At 38.6% G+C, this 20,649-nt stretch overlaps 1 protein-coding gene across 2 annotated transcripts in view; it reads right to left on the minus strand.

Moving 5' to 3' along the window:
• PRRG1 (proline rich and Gla domain 1) overlaps positions 1-20,649 on the minus strand; it is a 156,404-nt gene that overhangs the window by 80,746 nt on the left and 55,009 nt on the right. For both annotated transcript variants that reach the window (XM_078065492.1, XM_078065493.1), the window contains exon 2: positions 13,890-13,940. In XM_078065492.1, coding sequence (XP_077921618.1) covers positions 13,890-13,899 — 10 coding nt within the window. In that variant the 5' untranslated portion in view covers positions 13,900-13,940. The remainder of the gene's footprint in view (positions 1-13,889; positions 13,941-20,649) is intronic.

A 20,649-nucleotide genomic window follows, 5' to 3' on the forward strand; every position in this document is an offset into this window, starting at 1 on the left:
GACAGAGGTGCTATAGACTCTCAGTATTTGTGAATACCTCAATTACAGCAATTAATTAAGCTGTATTATAATTTCTGGTATGCCTATCTGGTTCCCCCTGAAGCCTGTAAGCTTCCTGAGGGCAGAGGTCCATATATTATTAATATTTTGATCCAACCTGTCTTTCATAACACCTGATAAAGAACTTGGTAAGAATAGGATTCAGTGGGGCGCCTGGGTGGCTCAGTCGTTAAGCGTCTGCCTTCAGCTCAGGTAATGATCCCAGGGTCCTGGGATAGAGCCCCGCATCGGGCTCCCTGCTCGGCGGGAAGCCTGCTTCTCCCTCTCCCACTCCCCCTGCTTGTGCTCTTTCTCTCTCTCACTGTGTCTCTCTCTGTCAAATAAATAAATAAACTCTTAAAAAAAAAAAAAAAAGAATAGGATTCAGTAAGTGCAGAATGAATGAAAAGGCAGAATGGGAGGAACTTGAAAGTGACTAGAACCTGGGAAACCATGGACTGTGCTCTAATTATAAAGTAGCACTGCAAACTTAATATACGATTATGAAACAAATACAACAGTAAAGTAATTTACAGCACTTACATATCCTTTTTTAGCAAGAGAAACTATCTTTTGAAATGTGTAGAATACTTCTATTTGTGCTCCCTTTGGAGCAACATTTTTAGTTCTAAAAGAACCATCTCATTTCCCCTAATAGTTATGGAGAGGTGGAGTAGCTAGACACATACTGTTTTGGGGAAGAGGGCATAGCTAGATGCTTTTTGGCCTGGCAAGGAACTAGCAGATTGGTACCCAAAGTGTGTACCAAGGGCCCCTAGGGTGCTGCAGCAAATTCATGGAGAATGTGCAGATATTTTATATTTTTGAAGGAAATGCATTGATACTCAACATCGGCTGGCCCACAAATTACCAGCTTAAGGTAGTTAATGGTTTCATCATTAGATAGTTCTATACTCATTTCCTTCGTGAAGTTGGATTTTCAGCTGTGATTAAAAAAATATGCTGTGTGAAAAATCAATATGGAACAGGAAATGGAGGTGGCAGTATCCAATTTGATTCCAAGGTTTGAGAAGTTGGGTAGTACCCAACAGGAACACACATCCTATGCAGGACTATTTAATATTTAAATAAAAATATTACTTTCTTTGAATTTAGGTATATTACTTTTTCAAATGGCTACTAAGCTGTCAGGATAGAAATACTTAAGTTGTTTGGACCTAATTACTTACTAAATGGAATAATTATTAGGTGCTTCTTTCGGCCTATGGCTGCTATGAAAAAATCACTGCGACAATTAAGGGCACCAAAAACTCAGAAAGTGGGAGACTCCGACCTACAGGTTCTGGAGACACATGGAATCTTGTTACCACTCTCCCAAATCTATTTGGCACTCCAAGTTTAAATGGGCTGGGAAGTTCCTTCTCTTGAGGAAGGAAACCAAGATCCTTTTGAAGGTTCAAAGTGACAGAAACCTGTCATATGGGTTATTGCAGCCTTCATAAGAGTTATAGGTAGCAAGAAAAGAATACAGTGTAGTTCCCCTAGTCACATCACTCAGTTGTAGATTATACTAAGTTAGCCCTTCCTCAGTTAGCCACTCTGCTTCCATGAGCTTGCCTGTAGAAGAGATCAGGAATATAAAAACTGAAACAACAAGGTCACTAAATAGCTGAATTACCGGGAAATCAGGCCTACTGTATTATGGAGTGGGCGGGCAAAGGTAAGTGAAATGCTAAATAGAAAGGCGCCCTTTTCGGAACCCTCCTACACTGTTGGTGGGAATGCAAGCTGGTGCAGCCACTCTGGAAAACAGTATGGAGGTTCCTCAAAAAGTTGAAAATAGAGCTACCATATGATCCAGCAATTGCACTACTGGGTATTTACCCCAAAGATACAAAAGTAGGGACCCGAAAGGCTACGTGCACCCCGATGTTTATAGCAGCAATGTCCACAATAGCCAAACTGTGGAAAGAGCCAAGATGTCCATCAACAGATGAATGGATAAAGAAGATGTGGTATATATATACAATGGAATATTATGCAGCCATCAAAAGGAATGAGATCTTGCCATTTGCAACGACGTGGATGGAACTGGAGGGTATTATGCTGAGCGAAATAAGTCAAACAGAGAAAGACAGGTATCATATGACCTCACTGATATGAGGAATTCTTAATCTCAGGAAACAAACTGAGGGTTGCTGGAGTGGGGGGTGGGGTGGGAGGGATGGGGTGACTGGGTGATGGACACTGGGGAGGGTATGTGTTCTGGTAAGCGCTGTGAATTGTGCAAGACTGTTGAATCTCAGATCTGTACCTCTGAAACAAATAATGCAATATATGTTAAGAAAGAAAAAAAGAAGAAGAAGAATGTAGCAGGAGGGGAAGAATGAAGGGGGGGAAATCGGAGGGGGAGAAGAACCATGAGAGACAATGGACTCTGAAAAACAAACTGAGGGTTCTAGAGGGGAGGGGGTTGGGAGGATGGGTTAGCCTGGTGATGGGTATTGAGGAGGGCACGTTCTGCATGGAGCACTGGGTGTTATGCACAAACAATGAATCATGGAACACTATATCTAAAACTAATGATGTAATGTATGGGGATTAACATAACAATAAAAAAATTAAAAAAAAAAAAAAAAAAGAAAGGCGCCCTTTTCTTTTTCCAGAACTGCTGGAAATTACTACCAGCCCAGCTAGGGCAACTTATTCAATTACTGTAGTGATTCCTTTAGTGTACTTGGGACTGTTCTGGGTACCAGAACACCTGGTTTAGTTGCCCTGGTTTTGATATAAGACTATAGAGTAGCAACAGCAGCAAGAAAATCAAGAGCAACAGAGAATAGGAACTGTGCACAATTAATCTAGCATTCCATTATCTTTTCTTCAATGCAAGAGTCAAGACCTACTCCTCTAGACCTAATGTGCAATCCTAAAGTTCTTGAATTTCCCCTGGGAACAGGGTTGGTCAGGGAAGGAAGACATTCTTGTATTACCAGAGGCTGTGGTTGTTTGAGTAACAAATGTGATCTCATTGGTATCCCAAGCTTGTTCAGTGGTGCACATCAGTTCCACATTTAGAAAGCAAGAAAAAGTTGTTAGAGCAAACAGCTATGGGAGAAAAGCAAAAACCCTAAGCTTGCTTTCTTCATCTGTAAGACTGGAATGATAGCACCAGTCTCATAGTTATAAATGAGGTAACGTACATAATGTACTTTACTCAGGGCTTGGCAAAGAATGAATGCTCAATAAATAGTAGTATGACTTGTCACCATCATGGTGGCAGTTACTGCATAAAAGGAAAAACAACAGATCTGCCAAACTGCTAATAAAAATACACTCAGAAAATACAGAATGAATAAGGATCGGGTTAACTTGCAGTGTATCTGTATGCTTAACTCTAGGGATGCCTGGGAGTTTGGTCCCCTTGGTCAAGTTTAGGATGAAAAGTACTAGCTTTATAAAGTGTTGTTTTAAGTCTGAAACTCCCTTGGAGGCACTCTGTACTAGTCTGTCTAGACTGCTTATTGAAAATGTATAGATTGATGGTGTGCATCTGACTTAAATGAATATGCAGTCTACTTTCAGCTATCTGATAGCAGAGTATCAAAGATTCTCAGTGAACTTGTGCCTTGGCTTCCCTGAAACCAAGGTTATCTTAGATATATCTCAGTGGTTCACAATTAGAAGACAAAGTGTGTCCCGTGCGACTAAAAATCACCTTAGCCATTTTTCTCCTGCTGCACCATACATTTAGCCACTATTAAAGCCTTATGAGAATCTCATAGGTTCTTTCAATTACCTAATGTTGTGTAGTGGCCACAATATACTTTGATGATTAATAAATATTTGGGAGGTAAGAGATTTTAAAATATCAGAAATTCTTCAGAATGTAAATTAAGGTCTATTTCTGGTCCTCATTATAAGGATCTGACATCTGTAACAAAATCATAAGGAAGCATCCTTTACAATAACTTATATGCTTACTTTTATTAACTTCAAGTTTGGTCAAATGTATGCTGACAGTCTGTTATTATCATTAGAATTTTAACAACAGACCACAAAGATTTTAAGAAGGTTAGAATAAGAAATGAAAATTATACACATGACATATCTAAAGAGAATCAGGAGTAGCTACAACAAAATACACTGAATAATTAAATTATTTTCTATTCATTTTTAGGTTATCTGATAGTTCAGGTAGCTATTCAATATTTTACATGATCATTGTGGATATTGATAGTAATATATCATTTATGCAGAAAACACTCAAATAAACCCTATCTCATGAACTTAGAAACAAGAGATGACCAAAGTCTTGCATTACAATTTATCTTATGCTTTACCTACAGGAAGCCCCAGCTCCCTTAGATTCATCAAGGATCAATATATGCAACCCTCATCTACGAGCCTGGCTATGAAACTTGAAAGCCTCACTGCACATTACAGCTGAAAAGTAGAAGGGGCAGGATGGGCTGAACTACTTCAACACACTGAGAGAAACAAGAAGTGAAAGCTGATTAATCTGAAGGCAAGGGAAAAGAGAGACAGAAGGCCCTTTGAGGGTTATTTGGAATAGGCTTTAACCTCTCCCCTTCCCCCATACTAACCAAAGCTGTAGGTATCAGTGATTATGTTTATAATGATGAATCTGAGTCATCAAGAAAGGACCATGATGTTCACGATATTGTTTAGGAAGGAAGTAGATTATATGATCTGTTTTAGAACTATTTCCATAAAAATACTTTTTAAAAAGTTTTTTTAAACACTTATTAAAAAGATAAACATCAGCAATCTGCAAAATGTATTTATTCAAATGGAAAGTTTGTTCCTAGAGAATGCTGTGTAAATCTTGGTACAGCAACAACTGAATCTATAATGGGTTCACACACTAACCAGGAAGCTGTTTTTCTTTTCTGAATAAATCTCTAATATCTTGTTTAGTTGTGAATTTCTCATAAGACTGCAGAATATGCTAAGCTATCCATTTATATGAGCCTCCTGTTTGTCACATGAACACTGACTTCTGAAACCATCTTTTCGAAGCCAGTATCTGTTCACCACTTTCACCAACCCTGAATTAAGCCCAGCGAAACTGCAGGACAAGAGAGGAATGTAATATGGTGAAAAGGTCCTGAATTTGTAGTCACAATATGCAGATTCCTGTTCCAGCTCTGGCACTAAACTGGCTGCATGGTTCTTTATTGCTTAATTTATCTGGGCCTGTCTCCTAAGCTAAGGTGCTGTTTATGATTTCTTAGGCCCTTTCAGTTGTAACTGTGAAGTTTTTTAATTGGAAAGATTTTTGTTGAGTAGGTGTAGTTTTATCTTATCCAAAACCTTTTGAGATATGAATATACTATTTTCCAGCCAAGCAACCACCATCCCCCAAACCAACAGCAAATAAATAAGAAGAGAAAATCAACAAGGCACACCCTCCCCATCCAAACCTGTGCTCAGATTTATATAAAAAGAATCTATGATGTGTCATATTCATAATTCCTTGTTTTCTTGCTTCTAAGCCATTTTGATACTATTATTTACTCAGTTGGTCATGCATACAATGCCTTCAAGGTTTTTTCTGGCTGAAAAAGGTATTAAGTAGGTATTTCTTATCACAGACTGATGGAAATAACTTTCCCTAGAAAAACGAATTCTCACATTCCAAAGTGACACTTCACTTACTAAAAAACAAAATTATGCAAACTAAAAAGATGCCATTTGGACCATCTTCCTATTTCTTGATAAGGTGGAAAAAAAATAAAGTATTTCCCAATTATATTTCACCTCTGTGACCTATTTGTAGAACTTAGGTTAATTTTTTCATAGGGGGTAGGTTTTCTAATTCAGAAATTTGTTGTATAGTGGTGTTCATACACCCAATCAAGATGTTACAAATGTACAGCTTAGGATGGCATGTAGTATATATATATGTTTTCATGTGAATTAGGGAGCTGAAGCCCATATAAGAACTCAGATACTTAAAAAATTAATTTGAAGTTACAGGACTGAGCTAGTGAGAGTGGGAAGCCTCAGGGTTTGAGAGAAGAAATAATCCTGAAGCTGTTTCTTAAGGACAATGTGGTGGTTATGATCACTACCTAACACTTAAAAAAATACATCTTTGTGCCCCTGGAGGTATGTAACAAAATGCCAGATGATAACAGGCAGGTTTCCAGGAATAAGGGTGGAGCAAATGCCAGAAATGGATTTCTATAAGAGAGAAAACAACAGAAGTAATGTATGTCTATAAAGTCAATATTCTCTAAAAACAAAACATGGTTCCCCCAAGAGTGAGTCTTACTAACTCAAAATGGTTTTCTTTAAAATCAAATTTTACAACGTATATTCATTCAGATGTCTCTTGTCCACTGATTTTATGCTTAATAAGGAATAATGAGATACAGAGAAATGGTCTCATAGATTGTCTCATAAAAAAAGGTAGAAGGCCAAATTTTCTTCTGGAGGAATTTTACAATTCATAACTCCTTATTAAGGAATTTTTCTGAGATGGTAGATGGCAGCAAACAAGTTACTAGTGATCATAAGAACTGATTTAAAGGTAGGATACTCTAATACATGATATTTATGGATGAGGGGGTACACCTTACCCACAGGAAACAAACAAATACAGAATTAGAAAATGGTCTAATTTATACAAAATTAAGCACATAATCAGGTGGAATCATCAGAACAGAAGAATTCCAAAGATGGGTATTTCTCCTGTCACCAGTACCTCAATTATATCAGCAAGAGTATCATTTGTCTCAGGGTTTACAGTTCTTAGAACCATAAAAGTTTCTTTTTAGTTTACGTGTCCTATCTACACTGATTATAGTTCTGACCCACATGGAAGAATATGGAAATAACTATAACTGATAATGGCCATTTAATGGGAAAAAAGGCAGGTAGACAGGACTCACCAAATACGAAATATAGTTTTAAATACCTAACTCTATGTTATAGTGAACGCTTTACAACTTGTCAACATAGACAGTATGATATTACCTATGTGATAGCTGTAATCTAGACTCTAGGAGTGAATAATTGTCCTAATAGAACATGTTCTACAGTTAATCAAAAAGCCACATTCCAGAGGTGGCTATGCAGATAGCACTCAAAAGAGAGCACTCAGCTACCTTTTTCTCCTGCCAACAGCAGCAGAGCATAATGGATTTAGAAAATGGAGTCTCACTGACAAATTAGTGCCTTTGTTAATTAGCACATGGACTTCAGAAATGACTTTTTACTGGTGGAATTAATATTGTTTATATGTGAATTTTCTCTAGGAATGATAGCACAATGCAAACTTTTGCTTGCTCTGCCTAAAGTGGAGGTGCTAATTACCAGGAATACTTCGTTTTCTTCCTTTCCCTCATGGTGGCTCCTCAGGGATCCCTTTAGAAAGCCTGGGGCTTCACTGAACACACTGGAAACCACTGATCCATCTCAATCCCTTCATTTTACTGATGAGAAAACTGAAATCCAGAAGTTAAGTGACTCACCCAAGGACACAACTGCTTGATTATAGAACCAGGGCTATACCTTGGTTTCCAAAACCATATAACGTTCCCCTTTAGACTCAAATACTTCTATGAAAAACATCATAATATGTGTATTATGGCTTGTCTCTAAAGATTTACTTTATTCTAAATTAGTGGTTCTCAGCCCAGGGCAATTTTGCACCCCTAAGGAACATTTAGCACTGTCTGGATACATTTTTGGTTGTCACAACTTGGAGAGGAAGGAACCACTGGCATCTAGTGTGGAGAGGCCAACGATGTTTCTAAACATCTTAGAACACACAGGACAGCAACCCCCCCCCCATACAAAGATTTATCCAGCCAAAAATGTCAACAGTCACTCCTAGAAAACATCTCAAAGAACTGAAAACAGATATTCAAACAAAAACTTGTACAACAATGTTCACAGCAGCATTACCTACAATAGCCAAAGGGTGGAAACAACCCAAATGTCCATCAACTGGTGAACAGATATTCAAAATGTGGTATATTTATACAATGGGATATTATTCAGCCATAAAAGGGATAAGGTACTAATACAAATACAACATGGAGGGGAACCTGGGTGGCTCAGTCATTAAGCGTCTGCCTTCAGCTCAGGTCATGATCCCAGGGTCCTGGGATCGAGACCCGCATCGGGCTCCCAGCTCTGCGGGAAGCCTGCTTCTCCCTCTCCCACTCCCCCTGCTTGTGTTCCCTCTCTCGCTGTGTCTCTCTCTGTCAAATAAATAAATAAAATCTTTAAAACAAAACAAAACAAATACAACATGGATAAACCTAAAAAAAAAGGGGAAAAAAAGCCAGACACAAAAGGTCTTATGTTGTATTATTCCCTGCATATGAAATATCCAGAATAGGTAAACCCATAGAGAAAGAAAGCAGATTACAGGTTGCCAGGGCCTAGGGAGAGGGAGGATTGGAGACTGACTGCTTAATGGGTCTGGAGTCTCCTCTGGAGGTGATGAACATTTTTGGAAATAGTCGCATAACACTGTGAATGATGAAGTGTCACTGAATTGTACACTTTAACATGGTGAATTCTGTTACATGAATTTTGCCTCAAGTGAAAAAAAAATGTCAACAGTGCAAACCTAACTTAAGTACCAAAGGTTATTTTCTTGTTAAATAGGTAAAAGGCAGAGAGGATTGTATCAAAGACAAAAAGCATCAAGCACTATAATGAGTTTGTTTGTTTGTTTGTTTTTAAAGTAGCTTGACCCTTAAATAGTTACCTCATTTTCCTAGTGGAAAAGACTTGCTAGGAAAAAGTAATGGCTGCTGTCAACCCCAAGCAGATTTGTATTACTGTTATAAAATTATGAAGATAAGGGTTTACAATAAATTGGTGACGTCATCTAAACTGCAGAGGCATGAATATGCTACTGTAATAAAGAAACTCTGAAATTTAATACAGGCCAGAAAATGAAATAATTAATTGGCTTTAAATGTGTGCCTTTACTTGAACTATAAACCAGGGAGCTGTCAAATAAAATTAGATATTACATTAAGAGAAAGTCACTTTACAATGCTTGTCAGTTTGAATGTTCATTCCCTGTTTGAAAATACAGAGCTGTATGCTCAGAGTTAAAGTTTAGAATTGGCCTCAACTGAGCAGTAGTTCAGCAGTGAATCAAAGAGCTTAGAGATTTACTGTGGTAGCTCTAAACCATCTTTCCTTATACTAAGTCTTGATAAGTGGGGTAACATGTTTGCGTTTCTTGGGCTAAAGGAGCCAAGTACATCCAGTGACCCAAAGAAATTATGCTGCTACGTTTTAATAAAAAACAAAGACTGTAACTGGCACACAGCCGCTGTTTTTTTAATATGTTCATGGATACGAGAACATCAAGGGCATTAAGTTACCATTAGGTATAGAAAATGAAGATAGAAACTCATTTTTCACACTTAGATCTTAGAGACCCAGGATTTTCTTCTAGGCTAGGTAAATTTCTAAAGACTAAATAAGGGAAGAGGAAAAACAAAAAATGCTAAGCTACATTATTTTAATTATTCTCCACAAATAAGCCCTGTCTGCTTGCCATCATTCAGCTATTCCCAATACTGTTTTCTATACAATGAAGCAAAATTAATCCTTTCGAAGATTCATGGCTAAATATTATTCCCATTTTGTAAAACAGGTGTAGCAGCATCTTGTGGCTATTATTGAGCCAACATAATGAATTTCTTCCAGAAGCTCTGTTCTTAAGGTAAAGACAGTGGAATTCACAATCCATAACTGTATATTAGGCTGATAAAAACCATGAATTGCTGCTCTAGCACTTAGAACATGCAGTAAGAGAAGTGTGTTCTGATATAAAAAAAATTCACATGGAAAGTAAGTATGACTTAAAAATCAAAATTTACTCGTAACAAAACAGGGGTGCTTGAGTAGCTCAGTTGGTTGGGTGACCAACTCTTGATTTTGGCTCAGGTCATGATCTCAGGGTTGTGGGACTGAGCCCTGCATTGGGCTTTGCACTCAGAAGGGCGTCTGCTTGGATTCTCTCTTCCTTCTCCTTCTGCCCCTCCCCACCCTGTGCTCTCTCTCACACTCTCTCTCTCTCAAATAAATCTAAAACAAAACAAAACAAAACAAAACACCACATTGTAACAAAACAACTCCCAAAATTTTTAGCAAGAAAAATCCCAAGGAATTGCTTTGTGGAGTATCGAGACTTTTGTCATTAATATACCAGTTGCTCAGGGGTGGGGGATGAAAACATAGAATAAAGTTTTAATTTCCATCTGAAGATGATGAAGATAAATACTCTAGCATTATATACATAACATTTTGTGAGCCTATACATACACATTATAAAATCCTCACATTTTCTTCTTCGTGAAAATGTTCATTCTCCAGTGAAATCTTATACATGATTTTATTTATACATGCTGTTCCTTTTTGTAACAGCATCTCCCTTTGTTGTCTCCTACTATTCTGGTGTTCCATAATGTATTATATTCTTCCTGTTAAGAAAAACCACCAAGACAAAAACCTATTGATCAGGAATGGTGGCTTTCACCAGGTAAGTGGTATTTTAGACCCCTTACTTTAGGCACCTGGCACTATGGGTTGTGCCCCCGCTGCTCAGAAGACTTTGATATTTGAGGCACTCTACTATCTAATACATGTGTTTTAGCTGTTATCATAAATGGTGATGAACAGTGAGCCAATTCTCTTTGCCCATCTGTCCAGTCCCCCATGGAATATATGAACATCCTCGTAGATCTGAGAAAACATTTTCTTCCCTACCTATCAAATCAACAGATAGCTCCTAAGTTTTTAATTGACTTTATATACTACTAATGACTAGGGTATTCAGAACATGGTCTATTGGAAGAAAAGAAAAACCGCATAGGACATAAGGAAACCTAGGTTTGCATTATGGCTCTCCATTTTATAGGCTGTGGAATTTAGATAAGACTTTCTCTCATTACCTTCAGTTTTATAATATATAAAATAAAGATAATATCCCTATTTACATCATAGGGTTCTCTTACAACTCAAATAAGATAATGCATGAGAAATATTTGTGAGTTATGAAGTGCTCCACAGACACTTGTTGATATCAAAATAATTATATATTCTTAAAGTCCTAAATACAAAGCTCTAGTTCAGAATTCATATATATGTAGTAAATGGGATTTCAATGACACATAAAATGGACACTGATGGTGGTCTAATAAAAAATTAAATACACAAGCGTATTCTCATCCTCCCACCACCATTTTTAAGACTTGGCTCACACTTTTTTCATGTTACATAAAAGAATGATTCATCTAACACATTTTAATAGATAATTTCTTCATCCAGTATCAAAAAATACTAAAAGAAATTCACGCCAATATTAATTTTAACTTTTCACCTACACCGTATGGTTTTCCAGCTGTGTTCTTTGTTTTCTGGCCTCCTCATTAATGAGGCTAGTGCCATGTCTTTGTGATATTTTCCTCTGCTGTCCCTTTGTATGACACATTGAGCTATGTTTGTGAGAATCTTTGCCAAATCCAGTAAAAAACTTCATTGTATGTTGCCAGAAGAGAAAAAAATTACCACATAGTAGCATCTTTTTTCCCCCACTAACAGTGACAGCAATTAGCAAGTGAAATCATGCAAGCTAAGTAAAGCTTAGGGAGAAAAGGATAGAGTCTTTGAGATTCAGGATGTGAAGGATGCTTTTAAAGTGGTCAACACAAACAGTCAAAATGCTATTATAAGCTTCCATGTGTTTGTTAAGTAGCATTTTTTGGAGCACTTCCCTTATCTAATCTCCAGATTGGAAATATGCCCATCCTTGCAGATAACATTACCATGTCCTATCCTTTACAAGAACTCCTTTTAGTTGCCTGACCATTTAAACAAAGACTTGCTGAAGCACCTTTTAAAGTAAGCTCCTAATGATCTCCTTGCTAATGACCTGATGATCATTCTGAAAAGGAAGAGAGGAAACAATAAGGAATGTGTTGCTCTGCCTCAGTGTAGCTTCTCTGTGTGGTCATGATGAAATCCAACAATCCAAACATTCTCCAAATCCACCTGAAGCTTGAGATTAGGTGAGGACCAAGCCACAGTGAGTTACTCTGGACACTTCTGTTGATAGCTGACTTGGAGTTAGGACATGGCATGGATTAGTCCCAGAACTTTCACCAGTTCTTTTCAAATTTACTCATGTCTTTTACATTTCTAAAATATCAGGAGATTGATATATTTTGTGGAGGTTGGGAAAGAACCAGAATCCCGGGGGCTAATCAGTCCCCCAGGAAATCACTGGAGAAAACAGGCAAAATCTGACTCAACAAGGTTCAGGAAGAAATTTTTCATGATTGATCCATAATCCCTGGGGCTGCCAACCTGGGCCCATACTAAGGTGTGGCAAGCAAAGTGCCTAGAGCACAAAACATAAGGAGGCACTCTTTGTCCCTTGCACAACCCTGATCCCAGCCCTGCTGCCTACACAAGCATCTGATCATATAACTTCATTTTAACTGTTAGAAGAACCAATGGGGGTGCCTGGGTAGCTCAATCAGTTAAGCAGCTGGCTCTTGATTTCAGCTCAGGTCGTGATCTCAGGGTCACGGATTGAGCCCTGCATCAAGATCTGCACTCAGCGCAGAGTCTGCTTAGGATTCTCTCTCCTTCTCCCTCTGCCCCTCCCTCCTCCTGCGTGCACTCTCTTTCTCTAAAATAAATCAATCTTTAAAAAAAAAGGCAGCACCAATGAAAATATACTTATTCAATAAGGACAGCAATGAGCAGATTCCACTGCTCTCTTTTATATACTTTAGAGTTGTTTTTTTTTTTTAAAGATTTTATTTATTTATTTGACAGAGAGAGACACAGCGAGAGAGGGAACACAAGCAGGAGGACTGGGAGAGGGAGAAGCAGGCTTCCTGCGGAGCAGGGAGCCCGATGCGGGGCTCGATCCCAGGACCCTGGGATCATGACCTGAGCCGAAGGCAGATGCTTAACGACTGAGCCACCCAGGCGCCCCTATACTTTAGAGTTCTTCACACACTTTTTTTTGTATCATTACCTTATGCCAACCACAACTTTCCGCGGCTAGAAGTGCAGAATATATAAATCCCACTTGAGAGATGCACAAGCAAATGTAGGGGAACTCTAGGATATGATCAAGGCAGTAGAAGTAGAATTTGAATTCAGGCCTCTAACTCCATGACCAATACTCTTCTCATTATACTACACAACACCAAGTCTCCCTCTGAGGTCCTTTATGCATCTGGTTTTATGGTCTATGTTGATTAGAATTATTTATGGAGTCACTGGTGGCTAGTTAATATTAACAACAAAATGACCTTGAATTTGTCTACTGTCTACTGCTCATAAATAGCCTCATGAGCAAGGAAAAATCAAACGAATTCATCTAATGGTTCTTAATGCCAGGCTTTAACATTTTAGGGGAAATCAAAACCATTAATAAATCAACTTCACAGATGACTTTTTTAATACTGTCACTAGCTGCATAGCAGAATCTTTTTTGTTTGTCTGTTTCTTAATGTCATTATCAACAAGGCTTTGAAACCATTGGAAGCATATGGGTAAGTTTGCTAAGAGTTGTCAAGAAGCTGGGATTAGGACAGGTCTATATATAGGGAGCCTTCTCTCCCTATACTGGGAGATGTTCAGAAAAGAGCAGAAGGAAGGAAAACAAAAGACCCTAGCCAATGAGCAGCATGTGGTCTGATGGTCTTTCCCTGCACTGCCCTGCTTCAGACAAAAACTTTCTAACACTAACCAGAAATACAAGTTAGATGTCCACAAAAAAAACTCTGAGTTGCAAATTTAATTTCCTGGATACACAGATTAATATGGAGAAAGTATGAATTATTAAAAAGCAAAGAGACACTTACTCCTCCCCATGTTTTCTTGTGGTCTCTGGCAGGTCCCTGGATGATGATTCCCTGTATAAAACACAGCACATACACAGTCAGATTGTGAGTACATCAAGTAAGTTCCATTAAAGCTGATGTGGTCAACATGAGCCATTTCACTTTAGTGCATTCCAATCTTGCCCCCTTACACAAATGTATTCTTCATCACAAATAGGTATCTAACTTCAGAGAACAGAAGCAGCATTCTGAAAGCATGGACTCCATCTGTATCAACTTACTATGTCCTTGTTTATCCAGCATTAGTTTCTGCCCTTGCCAAATAAAAGTCATCAAACTGGTCACCCGCTTATTTCTTAGGAAGGCAGTGATATAAACAAAAAATGCTGGACAAAAATGCCAAAAGGCCCAATTTTAATAAGCAAGTGGCATGTTATTAGTTTGCCTATCCCTGGCTTCTCTTCAGTGTTGTTCTGTGACAAATCCAATATACCCTTTACAGTGTAACATTTTCCTGAATGGTGTCAAATAGCAGTACCCCTAATTAAATTATCCCTGAAGCAAAGCAGCCCACAGAGCTATTACCAATAAACAGTATGAATCAATAACCATGAATTACTGACAATGGAAATTTTGTAGGGAAAAAAACACATAATCCAAATGTAGGTATGCATGGAGGAATAGCAATTCTGTTTTTAAAAGATGAAAATACATACACAGAAGCTAATTCATACCATAATGCTTCATTTTCTTACAGAGTTCAATCATAGAATTACCACACATTTATTACTCACCTGCCACATTCCCAACATGGAGCTAAGCACCAGAGGCAAAATTATAAGACATAATCTATCCATCCATTAAGGAATGTATAACCTACTTGAAGTTAAGCATATAGGGGAGAATGATATCGTCAAGATGGCCATATAGGTCATTCCCAACTATAGTCCCCCTCACAAGAAGACCAACTGGCAACTATCCATAGAAAAAAACATCACTGTGAAAATCCGACATTAGAAGGGTAAGAGGACGGGACACACTCTGACCCCATTGCCCATCCCCTACAGTGCCACACTGAGAGGGCTTCCCCCCACCACCTCTGCCCAGGGACTATGGTTTCTACAGTGGGAAGAGAGAGCCCAAGGCAGACACCTAGCTCCTTAAGCACATGAGACCCCTTTGCAGGAAGCCCACTCATATCTTGCCTCATAGGGGTCAGTGGAAGAATCTGCAGGGCTTGACCACTGGGGATCAGCTAGAGATGGAGAAGGGGGTAGAGCTTACAGCAGGTCTTGGCAGATGGCATTCCTGCTTGCAGCAACACTGCTGAGCAGAGATCCCAGCCAGCACCTCTGGCCATCTGCAGAGTTGAGCCAGTGGTCCCCTCTGGCTAGGGAACTTGGTTGGCAGTTTTGCATGATTTGGATCCCCAGTCAATGGGCCATACTGGTAGGGGAGCCTGTTCTACCACCCTGCCCAAGAAGGGAAGCAAATTCCCAGCCGCACCCTAGTGCTGAGCAAAGCCTCCAGCTCTGCCCATCCAGGAGGCCCAGCCAGAGAACTAGAGCAGCCACAGAGCTCATCCTATAGCCCTGGCTCAGTCAGGGAGTAAAGCCAGCAGCCATGCCCAACAGTTCAGCATAGCCTCTGGCCCCACATAACCGAGGAGCCTGAGCAGTGACCTGGGAAACGTGGGGGCACAGCCTATTGTACTGTGAGACACAGCCCAGCCTACAATCCCATCCAGTCATGGAGCTCAGCCTACAACCCTGATAAGCAGAGGAGCCCAGACTACTGGCCCTGCCCAATTGTTGAACATAGCCTGTAGCCTTGCCAAGGCAGGAAACCAAGCCAGTAACCCCACCCAATCAAGGAGCATTGCCTGTGACCCCACCAAACAAGGAAGTCTAGCCAATGACCTTGCCTACCAGGTGAGCGCAGCCCATGGATTACATGATCAGGAAGATGAGCATGCAGCCCCATTCAACTTCAGGGCACAAACTGTGGGCCCTGTGTAAACACAGCCTTCAGCCAGTGGCACCATCTGGTTGTGGAGCACAATCCAAGGCCCCATACAACGAGGGGTGATTGTGGAGCCCAGCCTGTAGCCCTGTCCAATCAAGGAGTTCAACCAGTGGTGCCACCCTGCCAGGGAACACAGCCTGGGACTTTGACCAACCAGAGGTGACTGCAGAGCCCAGCTAGTGGCCCCACCTGATTTCAGAGCACAATCAACAGCCCCACCCAAACAAAGAGATGGTTGCCCACTGATCCTGCTTGAACATGGAGCCCAGTCAACAGGCCCACCCAACTGTGGAGCCCAGCCAGCAGCATCCCCCCAACCTCAGAGCATGGACAATGGCCTCACCCAACTAGAAACCCCAATAGCAAGCCCTGCCTTCCCACAGAGGCTACCAGATGACCTGTCCAGTACCCCCGAGCTATAGTGACTGGTGAAGGTCTTTCCCTGCTAAAGTGAACATGTAAAGTCTGAAAGAGGAGACTGCTTAAGCAAATGCAGAGACACCAATGCAAAGAATCAAGAATCATGAAGAAACAGGTAAACATGACACCACCAAAGGAAACTATAAAGCTTCAATAAGTGACCCTAACAAAACAGAGATCTATAGATTGCCTGAAAAAGAATTCAGAATAATCCTCTTAAAGAACTGTAGTAAACTTTAAGAAAACACAGACAGCTAAATGAAATTAGGAAAACAATGCCATGAACAAAATGAGAAGTGCAACAAAGAAAGAGAAACCATCAAAATCAGAAATCTTAGAGCTAAAAATACAACTGCAGAATTCAATAGAACAGAATGGCTTACCTATCAATAATTATTTTTTAATGTAAATGGATTAAATTCACCAATTAAAAAACACAGAATGGCTGAATGGATAAAAAACAGGATCCAAATGACATATTGTCTACGAAGAACTTACTTTAAGGACACATATAAAATGAAGTGAAGAGATAGAAACAGGTATTTCAAGCAAATGGTAACCAAAAGAAAGTATGGATAGCTATACTTGTTATCAGACAAGATAGACTTTAAGCTAAAAATGGTCACAAGAGACAAAGAAGGTCATTTAATTGCAAATATTTATTCACCCAACATTGAAACATGTAAATACGTAAAGCAGATGCTAACACAACTAAAAGGAGAAATAAACAGCAATACAATAATAGTTGGGGATTTTAATATCCACTGTCAGTGATTGATAGATCATATAAACAGAGAATCAATCAGGAAACAGCAGACTTAAATAACACTATAGACCAAAGGGACCAGATCATATGGCAGGCCACAAGTCTCAACAAATTCAAGGAAACAAATATATCAACTACCTTTTACAACCACAGTGGTATGAAATGAGAAATCAAAAATGGGAGGAAAGCTGAAAAATTCTCATACATGGGAGTTAAATAACATACCTCTGACCGACAATGGACCAAAGAAGAAAGCAAAAGGAAAATTAAAAAAAAAAAAATCTTGAGACATAAAAAAATAGAAACACAACATAAGAAAAACAATGGGATGCAGGAAAAGCAGTTCTAAGAGGGAAGTTTATAGCAGTGAACTTTCAAGGAAAAAAAAGGAAAACAAGCCCAAAGTTAGTAGAAGAAATAAATACTAAGTATTAGAGCAGAAATAAAAGATAAGAAAATAGAAAAGATTAACAAAACTAAGAGTTGGTTCATTAAAAAGATGAACAAAATGGACAAATCTTTAGCTAGACCAAGAAAAAATAAGATCAGAAATGAAAGAGGATGCATTACAAGTAATACCACAAATACAAAGGAAAATGAGACTACTACAATTATACACCAACAAATTGGACAACCTAGAAAAAATTGATACATTCCTAGAAACATATAACCCACCAGCTAAATCATGAAGAAATAGAAAATCTGAACAGATTAATAATGAGTAAGGAGATAGAATCAGTAATCAAAAACCTCCCAACAAAGAAAAATCCTGGACTAGATGGTTTCCCTAGTGAATTCTAACATTTAAAAATAGAAAATCTGAACAGACTAATAATGAGTAAGGAGATAGAATCAGTAATCAAAAACCTCCCAACAAAGAAAAGTCCTGGACTAGATGGTTTCCCTGGTGAATTCTAACATTTAAAGAAGAATTAATGCCAGTCCTGTTCAAAATCTACAAAAAAAAAAAAAAAAAAAAAAAAGATAAAAATCATATAATCATCTCAGTAGATGCAGAAAAAGCATTTGATAAAATTCAACATTCATTCATGATAAAAAAAAAACTCTCAAGGAATTGGGTACAGAAGGAATATACCTCAACATAATAAAGGCCATACAAGAGAAGCCCACATCATAACATCATACTTAATGATGAAAGGTTGAACGCTTTCCCTCTACGATCAGGAATGGTCTTAGATTCCCAAGGATGCCCACATTCCCCACTCCTACCCAGCATAGTACTGAAGTCCTAACCAGAGCAATCAGGCAAGGAAAAACAAGGCATGTAACTCAGAAAGGAGTAAGTAAAATTCTCCCTGGGTGCAGATGATATGATCTTATATACAGAAAATCCTAAAAATTCTACTAAAAAAAAAATTGTCAGAATAAAAGATTTCAGTAAAATTGCAGGATACAAAATCAACATACAAAAATAAGTTGTTTACAGAGCCTAACAATGAACTGTCTGAAAAATAAAGAATAACCCCACTTATAATAGCATCAAAAAGAAAAAAAAAAATACTAAGAATAAATTTAACCAAGGAGGTGAACAATCTATGCACTGAAAACTGTGTAAGATGTTCATGAAAGTAATAGAAAAACAAATAAATGGAAAAATATCCCATGCTCATGGATTGGAAGAACTAATATTGTTAAAAATGTCCATACTACCAAAAGCCATCTATAGATTCAACACAATCCCTATCAAGATTCCAATGGCAATTTTTACAGAAATAGAAAAAACAATCCTAAAATTTGTATGGAACCACAAAAGACCCTGAATAGCCAAAGCAATCCTGAGAAAGAACAAAGCTAGAGACATCACACTTCCTGATTGCAAACTATATTACAAAACTACCGTGATCAAAACAGTATGATACTGGCATAAAAACAGACCAAAGAATAGAATCCCAAATGCAGAAATAAACCCAGGCATATAAAATCAACTAATATTCACTTGACAAGGGAGCTGAGAAAACTCAATGGGGAAAAGACAGTCTCTTCAACAAACAGTGCTGGGAAAACTAGATATTCACATGTTAAAGAATGAAATTGGACCCCTGTCTTAGACCACTGACAAAAATTAACTCAAAATGGATTAAAGACTGAAATGTAAGACCTGGAACCATAAAACTCCTGGAAGAACAAAGGGAAAAAAAGCTCCCTGAAACTGGTCTTGGAAATGATTTTTTGGATATGACAACCAAAAACACAAGCAACAAAAGCACATATAAATGAGATTACACCAAACTAAAAAGCTTCTGCACAGCAAAAGAAATGATCAACAAAATGCAAAGGCAACCTAGGGAATGGAAGAGTATATTTGGAAACCACATATCTGATAAGGCATTAATATCCAAAATACAGAATGAACTCATGCAACTCAATAGCAAAAAAACAACCAAATTTAAACATGGGCAATGGACCCAAGTACACATTTTTCAAAATAAGACATACAAATGGCTAAGAGGCACATGAAAAGGTGCTTAAGTTAACTAATCATCAGGGAAATGCAAATCAAAACCAAAATGGTATATCACCTCACACCTGTTAGGATGTCTATTATCAAAAAGACAAAAGATAACAAATGCTAGCAAGGATGGGAGGAAAGGGAATCCTTGTACCCTGCTGGTGGTAATGTAACCTGGTACAGCCACTATAGAAAACAGTAAGGAAGTTGCTCAAGAAATTAAAAAAATAGAACTGCTGGGGCACCTGGGTGGTTCAGTCAGTTAAACATCTGCCTTTGGCTCAGGTCATGATCTCAGGGTCCCGGATTCGAGCCCCGCATCGGGCTCCCTGCTCAGCGGGGAGTCTGCTTCTCCCTCTGTCCCTCCCCCTGCTCATGCTCTCTCTCTCTAAGTAAATAAATAAAATCTTTAAAAAAAAGTAGAACTGCTATATGATCCATCAATTTCACTTTAGAATACATCAATTTCACTTTAGAATATATATCTGAAAGAAATGAAATCAGTATCTGGAAGAGATTTCTATACCACCATGTTCACTGCAGCATTATTTACAATAGTCAAGACATAGACAAACATCCACTGACAGATGAATGAAGAAAATGTGACATATATACACACCCACACAATAGAATATTATTCAGCCACAAAAAAGGAAATTCTGCCATTTGCAACAACACAGATGAACCCTGAAGGCATTATGCTGAGTGAAATACGTCAGACACTGAAAGACAAATACTGTATGATCTCATTCATATGTGGAAGCTTAAAAAAAAAACCCATAAAAATAGACAGTAGACGGTTGTTGCCAGGGGCAGGGGGAAGGGGGGTGTGGTCAATAGGTACCAACTTCCAGTTTTAAGATGAATACGTTCTGGGGTATAAAGTACAGCACGGTGACTATGGTTATCAATGCTGTACTGTATATTTGAAAGACATTAAGTGAGTAGATATTAAAAGTTCTCGACAAACACAATTTTTTTTCAGTGAGTAAAGTGATAGAAGTTTATTAAGTGAAGATACAGAAAAAGCTCTCAAGAGTGAGAGGGGTCCCTACAGGGTTGCCAGCGAGAGCTTTTAGGGTTGGTCTTTTATAGAAAGC

This window comes from Halichoerus grypus, chromosome X (assembly GCF_964656455.1).
Source record: "Halichoerus grypus chromosome X, mHalGry1.hap1.1, whole genome shotgun sequence".
In the NCBI taxonomy this organism is placed as follows: domain Eukaryota; kingdom Metazoa; phylum Chordata; class Mammalia; order Carnivora; family Phocidae; genus Halichoerus; species Halichoerus grypus.